At 43.8% G+C, this 19,283-nt stretch overlaps 1 protein-coding gene across 1 annotated transcript in view; it reads right to left on the reverse strand.

The window, feature by feature from the left end:
* NMT1 (N-myristoyltransferase 1) overlaps positions 1 to 19,283 on the reverse strand; it is a 28,201-nt gene that overhangs the window by 6,745 nt on the left and 2,173 nt on the right. The window contains exons 2-9 of the mRNA XM_077460074.1: positions 13,528 to 13,618; positions 10,902 to 11,046; positions 10,131 to 10,249; positions 7,277 to 7,368; positions 7,074 to 7,190; positions 4,305 to 4,475; positions 4,014 to 4,122; positions 15 to 185 (exon numbers count right to left, since the gene is read on the reverse strand). Coding sequence (XP_077316200.1) covers positions 15 to 185; positions 4,014 to 4,122; positions 4,305 to 4,475; positions 7,074 to 7,190; positions 7,277 to 7,368; positions 10,131 to 10,249; positions 10,902 to 11,046; positions 13,528 to 13,618 — 1,015 coding nt within the window. The remainder of the gene's footprint in view (positions 1 to 14; positions 186 to 4,013; positions 4,123 to 4,304; positions 4,476 to 7,073; positions 7,191 to 7,276; positions 7,369 to 10,130; positions 10,250 to 10,901; positions 11,047 to 13,527; positions 13,619 to 19,283) is intronic.

Here is a 19,283-nt window from a genome sequence, read left to right on the forward strand (position 1 = left end):
CAGTTCCTCCTTACCTCCACCACGAAGGTGTCTATGATGTTCTCCTGGGGCAGCAGCCAGTGTTTCACCTCTTCCTCATGCATGAACGGAGACAGGTTGAACTGAGACAAGTACTGGTTCAGGAGCCGGTGTACAGCGGGGACGTGTCTTAGCTCCATTGCTTTCAGGCCCGGGGTTTTAGCAGTCTGCAGAGATGGCATCAAAGAAAGTTTTTACTAAATAGGCAGAAGAAGATCTTCTTCCACCACGACTTTACATTTTAGCATCTACTAGTAAAGGGAATTTGCAATTCTCCATTTAGCATCATAACACAATTTCATATTCCTAAGGCGTATACTAGTAGAATCCCAGACCGACAATGACCTCATCTGTACAGACCAGAGGAAAACATTTGATGCTCTCAGCAACCTGTTTCTACCTGTAATTAACTTTGTGTGCTTTCCCCAAAAAAAAAAAAAAAAAAAATTATATATATATATACACACATACACATACACATATACATACACATATATATATATATACACATATACACACACACACACACAATACAAAAAAAAATAAAATAAACACAACACACCCCACACAGGTAATGAGGAGCCAACAAATCCTACATCATTTATTTTCTAATTTCTGTAATATAAAAAGTAAATACACTTTTAAAATTCAAAGTTGTTCTGGTTCCATGCAGATTTATTCAATCTATTGCCAACTAAAAAAATAAAGTTTTATGTAACGCAGTTCAACTTCAATCAATTCTTGCATGCTATTGGTCAAGTAGCTTGAGTCGATTATACAAAAATAGAAGAGAAATATGAGAAAGACAAAACGAGGTTCAAAGTCTGCATGCCCATTTTTTACCTTCAACATTTATGGCTGAGGATTGACCCTTTTTTTTTTTCCAGAAATTTTACATAGACTTATTTCTACTTTTTTGGTAAAAATTAGGCTGTCCAACATACCTTTGGAACATTCGTCCTGATAGTTGGAGGCCATGCCCCTGGTGTTCTTGTCCTAAAGTGGTTGTAAAGGGTCAAGATTTTTACCTTCATGCGTAAAAAAAGCTTCTCTGTGCAGCATCCCAGCCCCCCTAATACTTACCCGAGTGATCCAGCAATGTGCCTCAGCTCTCCAGGGACTCTCCCTCCTTATCTGCCAAGACAGCAGCGGGCGCTACTGAGCCAGCCAGGAGAGAGAAGGGACAGGGCCAAGCCGAAGCTGTGTGTGCAAATGTACACGCAGTCTCCCTTTCAATACAACAGCTCAGCAGGGGAGAGCTCTGTACCAACGTCAGACTGTTAGTACAGAGGCTCTGACCAGAGCAGTCAAGTTTTTTTTTGTTCCAAAAAACAAAAAAACAACAACAACTTTTAGCGTGTACCCGGCTTTTGGTCTTCTGGTGGGGAGAAAAACTAAACTAAGAGGTTTAGTTGGAAGGATTTTCTTTTTGAAAAAACCCGTTTAACATATTTAGCTGTAATCTACAGAAAAGGGCAAAGCCAACATTACAATAAGCATAAGACATGGTAGATGAGGGATGGAATAAAATTCTTTTTGGCAGCATAAGAAAAGGAGGGGAGGGAAGAAACAAAAATTTATGAACAGACACATAGCAGAGTAAAGGAATGGGTTGCAAAAACCTAAGTATCTATGCTTTGGAAAAAGCCACGTGCTTAGAGCAGGTAGGTAAAGCGGTGGAAGGAAGAATGTTCCAATAAGATTAGGTCCTGAGTGTTTGCACAGAGAAAACACATTTTTTCTTAGAATTACAATACAACAGGTGTTGCAGAAAGCAGATTCAGGAAAGATGGAGGATAAGAGGAAGTGGTAAGGGTTAAAATTAACAGGTGGGGGGAGGGCCTGTTGCAGTGGCTGCATTCAGGGTGAATATCTCCTGAATGTTCCCTTATAGGCTTACCTGCAGATAAAAATAAAGCGGGGTATACAACTGCTTTAATAAGGTTCCAGGGTTCCTATACAGCAATGGTCTCCAGTTAGGGCTGCAGTTATCCGACTCTTGGGGCACTGGTCCTTCTCCTATTGACCACAGGCACCATTTAATCTTTTTATTCCCACTGACCAAGTCTGAGATATTGTTTACTCTAACTGATGCTGGGGCATTTTCTACACCCAATGATCTGGCCTCAAGTTAACCTTTGGGAACATATTACCGTATTTATCGGCGTATAACATGCACCCCAAGTTTAGGAGGCAAGTTTAAGGAGAAAAAAAAAAAAAAAAACCTTACACTTTAAATGCCCATCAATGTAGCCTTCCACTGTTCCCCTGCAGCCTTCCCCAAAATTGCAACATGGTTTAGTTTTAAATTTACCGCCACCGAGACTTTCCGCTCCTCCCGCCCCCCCGCCGAGATCTTTGGCTCCTCCCGCCGCCGACATAAACCGAGCCGAGTGTACTCTGCTCGCAGTAACGCCCCCCGTCCCGCCCCTTGGCCTGGCTCCTATGATGGACACAATGGTGGGACAGAAAAGCTAGGAGGCGGGACGGAAAGGCTAGGAGGCGGGACTGGGCATGACAGGGCGGAGCCGAGTACACAGTACGCTCGGCAAATGTCGGCGGCGCTCCACAGATCAGCGTATAACACGCACCCCTGATTTTAAGGGGAAAAAAGTGCGTGTTATATGCCGATAAATACGGTACTTGTTCCACCGGTTTCTAGGGTGGAATATGCAACATGTTCCCACTGCTGCAGCGTTTCCCAAATCCACTGCCTGTAGTGACAGTGAGCCAGGGGCTCTTCTCCCAGATCTCGCTGTCAATTTATTTTTTTTTTTTTAAATGCGGCTGTCTCCTCGTAGTTCTCAATGAGCTACCATGGTACTGTTGAGCGCTCTAGGTAGTTAATGGATGTATCTGCCTGCCCATACATGGTATGAGCAGACAGCTTACACAGTCTGCAGGAGTCCTGCATTGCACCCGCAATCTGCTGATTGCAGGCTCCTAGTAAAAAAATAAAAAAATTAACTGCTGCAAAAAGATGTGCTTTTTATTTTTATTTTTATTTTTTAAAAGGTGAACTCATCCTTTAAAAGTTTGAGGGACAATAAACTAGCCCTGTGTTTAGAAACCCCTACTATACATCATCATAGAATTCTAGAGTGTTGTAGTTTGGCAAATAAAAGCTAAATTGCCCTTCCCCAATACAAGATCATTTTGTATGGGCTGCGAGTTGGTTTGTCTTGGGCGACATGTTTGGTAAGGGTACTCCTAGAAGATGCCCAACCTTTTGAAGAGCAAGGGCCAATTAAAAGGCTTGGTAACCGATCGTGGGCCACAATGAGCAGAGCAGGCAGATGACATGCCCATATCCCATATGGGGTAAGGGGTCTGGATTGTCCACGACTCCAGGTTGTTACAGTGTGGTAGAGTTTTGCAATCATGGAACATGTCCAAAAGAGATGAACTGCAAGCCCCCAACCACATAAATATATCCCGGTTCTCAACATCTGTTAGCATCTCTGAAAATTGTAGCCCATTCCAGCAGAAACCAGAAAATTGAAAAATAAACTGCCAGTCTATTAATTTTCGCACATGCATCCAATAAGGCCTACTAAAGAACCTGCATCACTAACCAGGAGGTCTCAGTACCTCTGTAGAGAGAACAAATAGCATCCTGACAACCTGTTCCATACAAAAGGGGGCAATACGCCAAGACATATCTGTGGCAGTACTGTGAGGCTCGGTTCACACTGCTGCAACATGGGGTCCACCTTGTAAGACCCCAAGTCGCAACTGATCCTAAACAAGTCCCTCCAACTTTGGAAAAGGTTCCTGCGCTACTTTGGTCCTACTTGGGTGCGATTTCAGCTCTTGTACAGGCTCCTAAATGGCATCAAAGTCAGATCAAGGACAAAGTCGTACGACTTTGCCATCGCAGCAGTGTGAACCAAGGCTAAGAGGTTGTACAGTAAGAAGTGACAAGGGTATAATTGCAAATGAAATTAATATGCTGCATTAGACTGCTGTTAGCCACCTGGGCATGGGGGACTCACCTCTGGAAGCCGGTACAGTTTCATAGTCCTCTGCATGGTCATGTTCCGGCTAAGATGCGAGAATTTCACCTCTATCAATTTCCGGGGGTTTAGTGATCTATGCCAGTACCTGCTCGACAGACAAGAGAGAGATGGTGCTTACTAGCAGAAGAGCTTGTTACAGAGATGCTGAGGCAAAAGATTCACTTTGCATTGTAATCTGGATAAAGTGTGTAGAGACAATGCTGACAGCTATCACTCTACTAAGCTGTATGCTTGAGAGCAGACTACAAAAATAACTCCAATAGGCACCTGCATGTGGCCACTGGCTTGGGCAGCACAACTCCAGCAGTATAGACCGCCTGGAAGATCCCCTCCATGTTAACTCTGCGTGTGATCTCCCGGATCAGGACTGGTGCCACCCGCTTGGCGCGCATCTTCTTGTGTACACATAGGAAATTGATCTCTACCATCTTCTTGATGCTGGTTTGATAGAGCAAAGAGAACAGAAATTAGTTACAGCCAATTGGAATATGAAAACATCTTCCATTGGTATTGTATCTTTTGTATGCAAGAACATGCCCCAAATTCGTTGTTCGCTGAACAATGTAACTTTATCTAGGAAGTTTACTGGCAATGCAGTCCTGCACCTATGGAGATTGGCTGGAAGGTACCCATTCAAAGCAGGCTGCATCAGCAGACAACTTCTGGGTGTGAATATTTTGTATTCCAGACGCATTAAAGCCCAAGCCTCCGCGGGTCCCTTTCTAGATCCTACAAAATCCTGGCGGAAGCACATGCCTCCACAGATCCTCCCTTCCTGGCTAAATGGGAAAGGGACCTACAAACTAAATTCTCTGAAAAGCAGAAGGACAGAATACTTTTTTTCGCCCATAAATCGTCGCTCTGCAGTAAATACCAGGAGATATCATATAAGCTGATCACACGCTGGTATCGCACACCGGTGGTGTTAGCAAAAATTTTCCCTGGTCATTCTGACCGTTGTTGGCGCTGTGCGCAACAGGCTGGCACCATTCTCCACATTTTCTGGGACTGCCCTCAACTGCAAACTTTTTGGCGACCGGTCCTGAGACTTATCCACAGGTTTACGGACATTTCCCTAGACAACGATCCCGCGGCAGTTCTTCTTAATCTAACTCCCATGTCGAGCAAACGTTATCATAAGTCTTTACTTAAACATCTCCTCAATGCAGCCAGGGCATGCATCCCCAGTCAGTGGAAGCAACAATCTGCTCCAACGGTGACCCAGTGGTTCGCAAGGGTGAACGAAATTGAACGTATGGAGGACCTGACTGCCACAATGAGGGACAAAGCGGAGGAGCATGGGAACAGATGGTTCTATTGGACCCAGTTTCGTTTTTCTGCGGAATACCTTAACGGGATCTAGCAAGCTCGTGATGAATGTCGGAGATTGCTGTCTCAAAATATGTCCAGCTGTCGCGCTGGTGGGCCGGGGGGGTTTCTTGCTCCCTGAGAGGGGATCCAGCCCTACCCACTCTACCTCCCACTACCCCCTTTCCTCTTCCTATTCTTTTTTGCCATTTCAGCCCCTACTCTGCTCTCTTCCCCTTTCCCCGCTTTTCAACCCTACTTTTTCTCTTTCACTTTAATAAACAGAAAATACGGTATGTTCCGACCCCAGTTGACTGTAGCAAGAAACTCTTCCCCTATCCACGGTTATCCAGGTGTTTCGAGGGCTACAGAGCTGAAATCTATGACCTTTTGAGCAAAGGGGGATCCTCAGGGGTGGGTGCCTTAACTTCATTTCCAATAACCCACACAATTGTCCAGGTATCCTTCCCCTCGGTCTTTCTTACTGATGGCTCTGTTTCTTATTGTTGGCTCTGTTTTCCACACACTACGAGTGCTTGTATGTAACCATATGTATCATACATCCTGTGAAGTTACCTCTGTATTGTTTGTCGCATACTACTACTAAAAAAAAAAAAAAAAAAAAAAAAAAAAAAAAAAAAGCCCAAGCCTCAATTTATTATTTATTTTTATTTAAAATGGGAGTGACGAAGAATTTCCGCCACTGGGGGGAGATTTACTAAAACTGGTGCACACAGAGTCTGGTGTGTAGTAACCAGCTTCCAGGTTTTTATTGTCAATACCTAATTGAACAAGCTGAAGTTAGATGCCGATTGGTCACTATACATAGCTGCACCAGAATTTTTTATTTTATTATAAATCATACAAGAGCCTGAACATACAAGTAGAAAAGGTCACATCTACAAAGGAGCAGACATGGTATGGGATTTGAAAAAATAAAGTTATAAAATTAATATATATATATTTTTGTAAGGGTCACAACATGATGTAGGTGAGATGAGGAACCTTATAACAAATCTGACACTGTACAAACCATGAGGCTGCGTTCACATATATGCAAATTGGGCACATGTTCACATAGGTCCGGGAGGCCGCAGTCCAGATTGCAGCAGGTCCTGTGCATCTTTTGGGTCCGGTTCAGGTAAAAAGTCGGACCCCAGGCACGAACCCGCAGCCACACATGTGAACCCGACCTCAATTTTTGTATTGAATTATTATGAAGAGGAGGTTATAGTAGTGTAGAGATGAATAAATGGGGGGGGGGGGGTGACAGGCAAAAGGATGCAGGAAGTGGTACAGCAGAAGAACAAAGAAGCACCTCACCCTTGGGGGGCATCAGATTAAAGTGTGGAGTCCCCTGCCAGGGTAACAAGGTCCTCAGCTAGCCAAGCCTTCCCTTTGTCAGAAAAGATGATGTGCAGTAATTCCAGTGTACTGGGTGTTTTTGTAGGTTGTGTGCACCAGTTTTAGTAAATCTCCCCCACTATCTCCCATTTAGGGAGACATCCCATTTGATAGATGTCAGACACAACAGAAAGAGTAGAAATATTACAATCAAGGAGAAATAAATGCATATATAGATTTTATTTTTAACATTGATTGTCTGGATATGGCCTGGAAATTCAGGTCGACATGTTGAGAAAATAGCTGAAGACCAATCTCCTACAAACACATCACTCTTCTATAGAATGAAAGGTACGAATCCTCTCCTTGTGACAAAATACTTACGTGTCATAGATTTTCATGGTAGCTGGAATGGCGCTGATAAACCCCACTAGCTTCTTGCTATTGATGACCCTCACACCACAGTGCCACTGTGGCAGCCACCCAGGAGGTCTCAGTGCCCTAGGAAGGAAGACACAGCAGGCTTATCTTCGGGAGACAGTTTCTTATAACAGAAGACTAAACACAAGACATTCAGCTAAACTCACCATATTAGGAACTCCGACGAGTAGTCAAAACGGAACATGTTATCATCATCTTCTACATAGTTTTCGTTTAGCAAAGTGTACAGCTCCTTTAGCTGTAGATAAGAAGATTATAGTTAACAATTCATGGAGATAAAGGCTATGTGTGGTAGTGCTGAACAGAGACAGATTGCTGGGAGATTAGAGCAGAATTCCACTAAGCACTTTTTATATCTAAAAAGGCCACAAAATTCAATTTTTGGGGAAATAAAAATGGCGGCTTCTAAAAGCTTAAAAAGGAAATCTGGTCTTTGTCCAGGCAGGGCAAAAACAACAGGTGTGCTTTAATGTAGCCCTCTTAACGTGTTACTAAACCCACAACATTAAAATCAGACTGTATATGTAGTAAAGCATGCTTGTTATACTCATTGTGGAACCTAAGGGGTTAATCCTCTGCATTGTGTAAAAAGGCTGTTTGAACCTGTCTTCTGGAAGAAGGGGAGGAACACAGTCCTCAAACCATCTCCTGATAGAACAGAGGCTAGGGGGACAAGCTGAACATGCTCAGTTTGGTGTGTAGTGCTAGTTTTTTTTCTTGGGAGGGTGCATGTGATCAGCACAGAGCTAATCAGCGCTGTCCAGACAGAGGGTCAAGGGTCCTGCAGCCTTACAGGACAGTCCGAGCAGAATGAAAACTCCTCCTACAAGCTTTAACCAGACACTGATAGAAGTTTCAAGACTGCTGATTACAAAACGGTATTTAGCAGATCTACTAAAACTATTGCATTTCCATGTTGTGTAGTGTACTGTGGAAGACCAAATAGTGAATGAAGGGTCCTGGGTTTAGTAAAATTTTAAGCAGCTTATACTTTCTCCCCCCCCCCCCCATGACACCGCTCCACAATAGGAAACAAAATTACATACTCCATACTCTTTAGGTATGGCGAAGCATATGAATTACACCTTGGGACTGCCCTGGGCCAAACAGCACTGTCACAGGAGTCCATAGCTCTGAGTAAGCAAGGATTTTGGCTGTTAGTGGTTTACACAGGGTTTTCCTAAAGCTTCCATCAGCCGAAAATGGCAATTAGGGAGTAAAAAGGAAGGCAGGAATAGGTTTCTTTTTAAAGAAGCACTATATCCAAAATGAAGAAAAAGTTTTTTGCCTAAAGTAAGGGATGGTTATACCCAGATTTTTTTTTTGCCGGTGTCCTTTTAAGATTTTTCTTCACTTCCTATCCCATATCCAACAGGAAGTGAGAAGAATTCCCTGCAAATTAAGGGAATCCCTTGGGGATCCCCAGGTCACCAGAACTAGTTTCCCCGTTGGAAGATTCCCCTCTATTACTGGACAACCCAAAATCTGGGATGGCTTCACTTTTGGTGGTAATAGTAAACATGAAAAATAGAGAGGGTAAATCTCCCTAATGGGGGCACAGACAGAAATAGAACCCTGACAGGTGTTCTAATCCCTCTCCACGCTATAAAAAAAAAATTAATAAAAATAAAATAAAAAGCCTTTAGTTGTACTTTAAAGCGGAGGTCCACCCTAAAATGGACCTTCCGCTCATTGGAACCCTCCCCCCCTCCGGCGCCACAATTGGCACCTTTCAGGGGGGAGGGGGGGGGGTGCAGGTACCTGTACAGTACAGGTATCTGCACCCACTTCCGGCATAGATTCTGCAGAAAGTACGCCCCTTTCCGCAGAATCTACGCCCCTTTCCAAAGGTCCCCCGCTGCCTACTGGGAAACACACGGATCCCAGAGACAGCGGGGACCATCCTTATTGCGCAGCGCGACTCGCGCATGCGCAGTAGGGAACCTGGAAATGAAGCCGAAAGGCTCCACTTCCTGATTCCCATACCCAAGATGGCGGCGGCAGCACCAGAGAGACGATCGAGAGATCGGCTTCGGGTGCCGACATCGCGGGCGCGCTGGGCGGGTAAGTGTCATTATTTTAAAAGTCAACAGCTGCAGTATTTGTAGCTGCTGGCTTTAAAAAAAAAAAAAAAAAAAAAAAAAGGCGGACTCCCGTTTCACCTTTGAGAAAAGGTTGCATGTTAGACCCATTTTTAGGATAGAACATGCAACATGTTCCCAGTGCTTCAGCAGCTTTCCTCCCTGTGACAGCAGTACGGGACACATCTCTCCGTGCTAGCTGTCACTTTTCGGCCGTGTCACTCATTCACACAGTTCTGTGTGAATGAACTACAAGCCCCCACATCCTTTGAAGATATCGGCTTGTAGTTCTCAATGAACTACCACGACTCTGGAGCACTGTAGTAGTTCATGGATTCTTCCCTTCAGTGTATCTGCTTGCCCGCACGGGATGTATGGGCACACAGATACACTGACTGATCTGCAGGAGACCTGCATGGCACCAGTAGTCTGCCGATTGCAGGAGCAATACTTCACAGGCTCAAAAAAAAAAAAAAAAAAAAAAAAAAGGAAGAATGTACTTTTTTTTTCTTTTACCCGTTTTTCTCCTGCATGGCCAAAGAATAGAGTTTTTTAGGGTTCCCATTGAAAAGATTTCTTACTACTTTCTGTCCCAACAGAAGTCCTAATGCTGCATTTACATGCCATCATATGGATGGTAAATACAAGGTTTAAAAAAAAAAAATGCCCACGTTTTCCCTATAAACTCAGAGCTCTGGAATCTGAAAATTCAGGTAGTGCAATCTTCTCTAAATTCTCTGAATTTGAGCCCTAAGTTTATAGGACGTACATGTAGAATTTTCTGCTCAGAAAGGTAAATTTACCACCTGTAGGATATCAAAATGATCGCAGCATGAACTTTCTTTGCTTTATTCAAATGACACAAGTTCTACCTGGAGTTGGATGGGGTAAGGTGCCGGTCAATGAAAGCCTTACTTACCACTGATCTGTCACTTAAATCCAGAGCATCCCAGGTGAAACCATGTGGCAGGGTGTATGGCTCCTTTCGGATATTATCCTTGTCTTGCTCAATAGGGCCATATGTGTTGATCACTTCACCTATATAAAAAAAAAAAAAAAAAAAAAAAAAAAAAAGGGGGGGGGGGGGGGGGGGGAGGTACAACAGGCTGATCAGACTAAGCAGGGCAATATATAAACAAATAAAAGGATAAAAAAAAATTAAATCACTCATTTGGAATAAGATCAATCTATACAGTTTGGAATAAAAAAAAAAAAATGGCTGTAAAATACTAGGCTGTAAACACACAGATCTGCATAAATATTTGCACCGGGACAAAAAAATAAAATAAATTTATATACGATTTACACAGCTTCACCCACTATACTAAGAACAAGAAGCCCCTTATTTTTGGGATTTGGGATGGAAGCAAGACCTGCAGATGGATTTGAAGGCTCTACTGTGATTTGCGCTGATTTAATGAAGATCTTTTTGGTTCCTTTGAGCCCAGCTAACCATAACCGGTCTGGTTATATCATATTTTAAAAATATATGTTAGAAAAGTCTGCATCATCCACAGCCATCAGATTTTAGCAGTTGCTTTCTGTGTGCATATAAAAAAGCGGATTCAGATTAAATTCTACCTTTAAGAAAAAAATAAATAAATAAATAAAACACAAAAACACGCTTTAGACACAAGGACCATACTACCCCCAAGCAGCTACCTGATGGATATTAAAATGTGGCTCCTACCTAACTTAGGAACAGGCTGCGTGTCCCAAAACTGGTAGCTTCTCTTGCTGGCTTCCTCCATGGTCTTAGCTGGCCCTTGGCCCACAGAAAACAGTTCAATGGCCTTCTGGATCTCTTGTATCTTCTCAGCAGGTAGAGTGTTCACCTAAATAAAAGAGGTCAGGCAGCAGGTCCCAATTATACATTTCCAAAAGCCATAATCTCTAGATGAACAACTTGTAGCTCTTTAGAAATGAGCTCCATGTTTGGGTATGTACAAACATTTTAAGAGCCTATTTCACATTGATCAGTTTTTCTTCCGTTTTTTGCCTTACCAAAATTGGAACAAAAATGCATGACCATTAAATCCGATGGAAATTTTCACACCAGTCAGTTGCATCTTTAAAAGTCCTGCATGCTTGGTGCCAAAAAAACAAAAAAACACACACACCAAAAATGCACTTTCCTATTGAACTGAAAACATCAAACACGAACACACGCGGTTACAATTTTTTGGATTTTTATCAAATTTATTTTAATAAAATGTTTTTTGGAGTAAAAAAATATCTAAAAAGATAGTTTTCTATTTAAGATGCATTTGTTTATTCAGCATGAAATTGAGCTTAGTTATGTAGTATGAGACTGTATATTCTGCCAGATTTCCATTTTTGATAAACTCATTAAATGAATCCAAGCTGAGATAACATGCACTGCATTGATGCATTTACACAATTTCACAGTAACCATGAAATGAAACAAATTTCAGGAATATTGCTTTATCCCATGGTTTTGCAAATCTATGTACACTACAAACTGTATGATTGAACTGGTTCTGATATTGCGGCTTTACTAACCTGACCGCTTATTCTAAATAGGAAACCTTCATTTTGTTTGCAAATGTTAAAGGATTCCAACTACCAGCAAGAATAAGTCCTTACATTTAATGATCATCTGTCATTTCAGATCCATCATGGCAGCGCCTGTAAACGGGCATCCCCTTACCTGCTGCCGCCACGTCCCTCACCTTGTTGTGTCACTGCCGCATCGCCAGGCATCCCATTAAAATGAATGGGACTGTGGGTGAGTCAACAGAGGGTCAGGGGAGGAGCTGCTGTGGGACAGACATGACAGTTGCCCTTTAAAAATGATTTAAATCAAGCCTTTTTACTAGTGATTTAAATCAAATCCACCCTGCCAGAAACAGCAAAACACATATGCGTTTTTACTGCATTTTTGCAATGGAGCAGTATGAAAGCAGCCTAGGGAAACTTTAAGGTTTTGTCTCAATTTTATATTTTTTGAGTTTACAAGTTGATAAATGAAAATATTTTTTCAAGCATGCAGTTCATCACAATGTGAAAGGTTGTAGCTCTGAGTGATCGATCACCATAGGCACAATGCTATAAGAAAAGGCTCTTCTAATTCATCCATGTGACCGATTTAAAGTCTTATTGGACTCATTTGAAAAGAAAGTGTACTTACCCTGGTGTGTTTGCTTTTGGGGATTGAGCTTCATTTCACATTTAACCTCTGGAAGATTTAAACCCCCCCCCCAAATGAGGCCGGTTTTGCGATAGGGTACTGCATTACTTGAACTGACAATTGCACAGTCATGAAACGCTGTACCCAAATAAAATGTAGGCCCTTCTTTTCCCACAAATAGAGCTCACTTTTGGTGCTATTTGATTACCTCTTCAGTTTTTATTTTTTGCGCTATAAACCAAAAAAGTTGATAGACATAGCTATCTATGAGACTTCTATATTGCAGAAGAAAGTCACTTTCACTTTTGGGGACCAGTGCTAAATATATGCATGGTCACTGTACTAATGACTGTCTGGAAAGGGGTTAAACATCAGGGGGGCAAGCAAAGGGTTAACTGTGTTCCTAGCCAGCGATTTAGTGTAGTGTGTGAGGCTTTTACTAGGGGAAGACACGGACCCATGTTCCTGCTTTACAGAGACACAGGATCCCTGCCCTCCCTCCTGTCAGAACAGCGATCTGCCCAACGATCGATGGGTGCCAGCAGACATGCAGTCCGCTATACCTGCATATCAGCTTCTTCTGTGTTTAAAAACAGCAGAAGAGGGAGCACCCCCTACCCGGAAGTGTCCGGTCACATACCAGGTAGGTGACCTGGCACAGCAGTGCCACCTTGCCGCTGTATATGCAAGTTATACTGTTGGCAAGTTTTTAACTGTAGGAGGGTTTTGTAAGCCAAAACAAAAATATTCTGTGTAGTTCTGTTGTTGGATAGTATTGCGTGTACACTATGTGACCAAAAGCAGGCACACCTTCATGATACTGAAGTTCAGGGGTTTCCAATGAAGGGTACTGGTAAATGTTACAACCTACAAAAATATTTGTGCGACTCATGTGTTTTTGACAGCTAGTATGGGAAATTCTCTTGAGTTTTTTTCCCAGCAGAACTGTGCTCCCATGCACAAAGCCAGATCCATAAAAAAAACACGGTGTGGTGGAACTCAAGTGACCCGCCCAGAACACTGACCCTAACCTACTGAACGCTGAATTGGAATGCTGACTATGGGCCAAGTCTTCTCTTCCAACACAGATACAAATTCTTATACACCGTGTACTCTCTCTATATACTATAAACAGGCCCTCTTCATTAGTATCTGTAATGGTTACCGGAGCTTCAGTCGTTTCCAACTTGTCCCCTCCTTTGTCTTTCTTGCGTTTCTGCTTCTTCTTTTTCTTAACTCCAGTGTTGTCCACCCCTCTGAAATAGAATGAAGCCAATGATTAAAAAAAGTCAGTGTCTAAAAACAAATTCATTACATGTATCAGTATAACAGATGGTGAAGACTAATCACCCAATTAAAGGCCAAGTTCACCTTTTAAAAAGAGAAGTAGGTTCACATAAGTGCACTTAGTTCTGCATTTCTGTGACCCAGATTGGGGGAGAGAGGGGGAGAGAGGGGGAGAGAGGGGGAGAGAGGGGGAGAGAGGGGGAGAGAGGGGGAGAGAGGGGGAGAGAGGGGGAGAGAGGGGGAGAGAGGGGGAGAGAGGGGGAGAGAGGGGGAGAGAGGGGGAGAGAGGGGGAGAGAGGGGGGAGAACTGTGCACGCAGCATTGAGGGGGGGAGAGCACGCGAGCACTGTGCACGCAGCATGGGGGGGGGGGAGCGTGAGCACTGTGCACGCAGCATTGAGGGGGGGGGGAAGCACTGTGCATGCAGCATGGGGGGGGGGGGGGGGGGGGGGGGGGGAGAGAAAGCACTGCGCACGCAACATTGAGGGGGGGGGGGGGGAGAGAAAGCACTGCGCGCGCAGCATTGGGGGGAGGGGAGGTCGAGAGCACTGCGCGCGCAGCATTGAGGGGGGGGGGGGGGGAAGGTCGAGAGCACTGCGCACGCAGCATTGAGGGGGGGGAGAGAGCACTGCGCATGCAGCATTGAGGGGGGGGGGGGGGAGAGCACTGCGCACGCAGCATTGAGGAGCGAGAGGGAGAGCGAGAACTGTGCACGCAGCATTGAGGGGGGGGGAGAGAGAACTGTGCACGCAGCATTGAGGGTAAAGCGAGAGTGAACCGTGCATGCACAGCTTATAAATGGACAGCACACGCTTCTGTGATTTTGGGGGGTGAGAACTCAAAAAGGAGCTTTCTAGCAACTAGTCAGGATGGAACACTCACAATATTCTGAGTTTTTGGCCAGGAATTGGAGGTGCCACAAAAGATGATAGAGATAGAAGCAATGGCAATTACATGGAGAAACAGGTTTCCAACGAGCATAGCATATTTTAATGTACTGGGGCCTTTGAGTGTATGTTGAATTTTCTTTAAAAGGTGAGCTTAGCATTTTTTCAGCACACAGAATGAAGCAGGATGAACCATTGTACTGCCATTAGAAGAGACAGTCTGCCTCTAGGGCTGATCATCCGCAAGTAGCCGTTGCATGATCGACATGTGAGCAGCCACAAATAGCTGCGGGTGCCGTAAGGCTCCCATTGCTTCTAATATGGTTTCCATTCAGCAGCAAAATCGCAGGGAACCCCACTAAGTCTCCCGCAGGTAGGCGCATGTGCAATGCGGCTACTGTGATTGGTTCACTGTCTCTCTTGCAATGCAGTGTGAAATAAGCTGCAAATAGCCTGCTGCATGGAGTATGGCACCTGCAGCAACAAACATCCTTGGGATTACACCTGTACAGAAAGTTTTATTTTGGTGTGTAGAGTGCTGCGCATCTATAACATTGGAGTGTCCTTATTACAACTCTGGGATTGATCATGTAATTGCACCACTTGTCGTCCAATGTACACGGTGTGGCTTTAAAGTGGTTTACCGGGGTTATGGCTGAAGCCATCAGCCAGAACCCCAAAATTTTGTTTTGTTTCGGCTGCCGATTGTCTCATGAAAGTGGTCCGCGTGGCTAATTAGTCGCTGGATCGCTTTCAGAATCCGCAGGAGGGGGTCGTCACCTCAACTGGCAAACCCGGGAAATGATCCAATGGTTTGCGCAGCTGGCCATGGAGGTGAATAGAGACCAACTTAATTTTTTTAACCCCTTCCTGACCAGCCACCGCAGTTATACTGCGGCAGGTTGGCTCCCCTGGGCGAACCATCATAGCTATGAGTCAGCTCGCCTTTTGACCACTATGGAGCCAATGCGGGCAAAAGGCATCACTCCACACAGACAGGATGGAGATCTGTGTAAACAGACAGATCCCTGTGCTGTCAGGGGTGAGGAGAGCGACCTGTTGTTCATACTAAAGCCTCGTACACACGATCCGATTGTTGACATGGGATTGTCTGTTGACAGACTATTGTCCTAATATCTGACCGTTCGTATGCTCCTCCAGACAATTATTATCCAACTTTCAGCCAACATATGGCATGTCATTGACATTGGATGGCAGGCTAGTAAATTTTCGCCGAACAATGGTCTGTTGTCAGATTTTCGTATCATCTGTACACAAGTCAGTCACACAAAAGTTGAAAGTACAAACACGCATGCTCGGAATCAATGCTCACCAAACAAGAAATTAGCATAAGGTGCCCAAAGGTTGCCGCTCAAGAGCCAACATTCCTTGTAGTACATCACTACGTTCGTATTTGTTGGCCGACAATTAATTTACCATTAGAATGCAAGATAAGTTCCTGGCACACGCCTTTGGACAAAAGTTTGACACTGATGGCCAACAAGCCGATCGTGTGTACCAGGCTTAAGTATGAACAACGATTGGTCTTCTCACCCAGGCAGTCCCATCCATCCCTTTATAGCACCGATCACTGTAAAAATGTCAATGGTCCCAAAAATTTTGTAGTCCTGATAAAAAGGACTCATCACCGCTAGTAAAAAAAATAAAAAAGTGTGTGTGTGTGTGTGTGTGTGTGTGTGTGTGTGTGTGTGTGTGTGTGTGTGTGTGTGTGTGTGTGTTTTTACCAAATCAATATGATGTGATTTTTATTATCAAAAATATGTAGAATACATAATCAGAATAAAAATGAGGGGAAAAAAAATTAGCCCTTAAAAAAATAAAATAATAGGGGATATTATATCACAAAGTACAAAATATTGTGTTTTAAAAAATGACCTGGTCATTGAGCTGTCAAATCTTCTGGGGCTGAAGTGGTTAAAGCAAATGATCTTTTGCTTTTAAAAAAAGGTAGAGGCGAGATTTTAAACTCCAGATCTCTCCATAAAGTGGAGCTCCACCCAAAAGGGGAAGTTCTGCTTGTTTGCACCCTCCACTGCTACATTTTCATACCCCCTTTTCCACTTACAGCTCAGATCGCTGTGGCAAACTGAGCCTGAAGTTCACCCTCCCCCCGCCCCCGCAGTCTTCTGAGACACATCACAGGTCCCAAAAGACTACGGAACCATTTACAAGGCGCAGTGCGACTCACGCATGCACACTAGGAAGAATAGCTCAATTTCCTGTTTCCCTTACTGCCGCTGTCTGCACCCAAAGACAACTGACGAATCGGATTGGGTGAGGACATTGCGGAATCCTTGGACAGGTAAGGGTCCTTATATTAAAAGTCAGCAGCTACAGTATTTGTAGCTGCTGACTTCGTTTTTTTTCTGAAGGAGCCTGGAGCTCCGCTTTAAAAAGGGACACTGTAAAAATAAATAAATCCCCCCCATCTTGCGGTGCTCGTCCGCATAAGTGAACACAAGTCGGTCACACTGTAAACGGTGTTTGTGCCATGTGAGTTATTGACACAAACGTTAGAATTATTGCTGTCACTCTATCTCTAAACCTCCTCTGAAACTCTAAACAGGCAACCTGTAAAAGTTTTTAAATCGTTGCCTAGAGTTAGGGTTACCCCTTGAAGTACAAGGTTAGGACTCAGGGATTGGAATAGGGACCTCCTTCAAAAAGGTCAGCAGGCGGGTCCCCAGAGGTCAATGGGCGTGGCTGACCCACCCCCACCTAGGAGTACCCTGGTTTGTCACCATTCCACGAGTGTGCGCAATTTTAAAACGCATGACATCTATTTACTCGGCATAACATCTTTCACATTATAAAAAAAAATTAAAAATTGGGCTAATGTTACTGTTTTTTTTTTGTTTTTTTTAAATTGTGTTTGAAAGACTGCTGCACAAAAACAGTGTGAAATAAAATATTACAGTGATCCCCATTTTATTCTCTAGGGTCTTTGCTAAAAGAAATATATAAAGTTTGGGGGTTTGAAGTAATTTTCTAGCTAAGAATACTGCTTTTTACTTGAATTCAAAGCCTTTCTGGCTTTTTTTTTTGTTTACAAGTGGTTTTAGTAAAGACGGGTTTTTCCACTACTAAGCACTCAAAGAACAGCCAATCAAAATCTCTACAGGAGATACCTAGGTCTGTATCCGGAACTAAATTCCCTAAAATCTTTACAATGTAGACCAGCTTTTCTCAGCCTTTTTAACACAGAGGAGCCCTTGAAATAGTTCTCTGGTCTCGGGGAACCCCTGATAAAAATGAGAAAGCTACAACTCATGATACATTAGTGTGATGGTCAATGAGAGGAATGGTTCTTACACTTGGTCATTGGGAAGAATTACGGTGGGAACTTTTCCGAGAGGCAGAAATGGCCCAATGCTGAAGGAACCCCTAGCAACCTCTGGAGGAACCCTAGTTGAGAATCGCTCATGTCTAGAGACGCTGAGCAGGGGACTGTGTGTTACTCTATAAAATTTTAGTTTTATCGAGTAGGGTTTAAGGCTGTGCCATGAAACTACCCCCCTCTACTGTAACAATATTTTACTTGCCCCTGCTTCCTTAATTCTCACCTAGGCACAAGTCACATGTGCCAGGAGACCAATGTGAAAATGTAGCGCAATCCTGGGCACAAGCAGTGGGGAGCCAGCAGGAAAAAAAATAAATAAATCACAGCCAGCTCCCACATCCAAGATGGCGGCATCGTCGACCCAAAGCCTGGTGAAGAACCGGCCCGGTTGAAGACAGTACGGGACTCCTGGACAGGTAAGTGTCTTTTTTGTTAAAAGTCAGCAGCCACAGTATTTGTAGCTGCTGAATTTTTATTTCTTAAAAAGCAACCAAAGTTCCTCTTTAAGCAGCAAATGTGTAGCTTTCCCCGCATACCCCCCGAGGTATAAAACTACAACAGCTCATCGGTCAGAGACTAAAGATTTGAAATTCATTGCGTTGACACCGTCAAGAGAAATAAATGACAGATCCGCAAACCTGGCAGATGCAAGAATTCCACACGCTCAGAGAAACATACCTGTTAATCCTATTACAGTGCCTGTGAGTCGGCCATGTGGAACGTAGCCCTATTTAAACTCCTATTTCATGTGACATATGCACAGCGAGATGGTGCCAGAGACACAGGACAGAGTCAGCTGTCTGCCTGATGACCACGTGTCTCCACAGAGGATGGGGCCTGACCGCAAAATTGGTTCATTCAACTACTCTGGAAAAATATGGATGAGCCAGGCGTGGAGAACATGCTGCAAGGGCCAATTATTTATATAGAAGAGCCAGCGAGCTGTCTACACAACCACTGTAAGAGGACACAGCAGAAATGCAAAAAAGAACTCCCAAAGTATTTGGAAATCTGTTCAGCCAGTTTTGTGACCCCCGACCCTTGCCTTGCCGAAAAGCAAAGGCAAGCTGGTTACGTCACTTTGCACAGTAAAGCCACATTAGTTGACCCTCCACAGGCTGCTAATTGGGTAAAGAAGATGCATCCATAGACCGATGAGACCATAACCTGTTGGGGGCATGTTCACACTGTGCAAAGCAATACAGCCTGATTAGCTTAGAGTGCTGGCCTTCCCTCTCCTAATCTCATACTAATCCGGCTCTGCAGGGGATTATAGAAAACCAATATAGCATTTAAAATAAATATATATATATTTTTTTAAAGAGACCCGCCACCTAGCTCACTTCGGGCAAAGCAACAGCATCTCTTTAAGTAATTTTTTTTTTC

The sequence above is a fragment of the Lithobates pipiens genome, unplaced genomic scaffold (genome assembly GCF_037356315.1).
Source record: "Lithobates pipiens isolate NorthernLeopardFrog02 unplaced genomic scaffold, aLitPip1_a1.2 Scaffold_28, whole genome shotgun sequence".
In the NCBI taxonomy this organism is placed as follows: domain Eukaryota; kingdom Metazoa; phylum Chordata; class Amphibia; order Anura; family Ranidae; genus Lithobates; species Lithobates pipiens.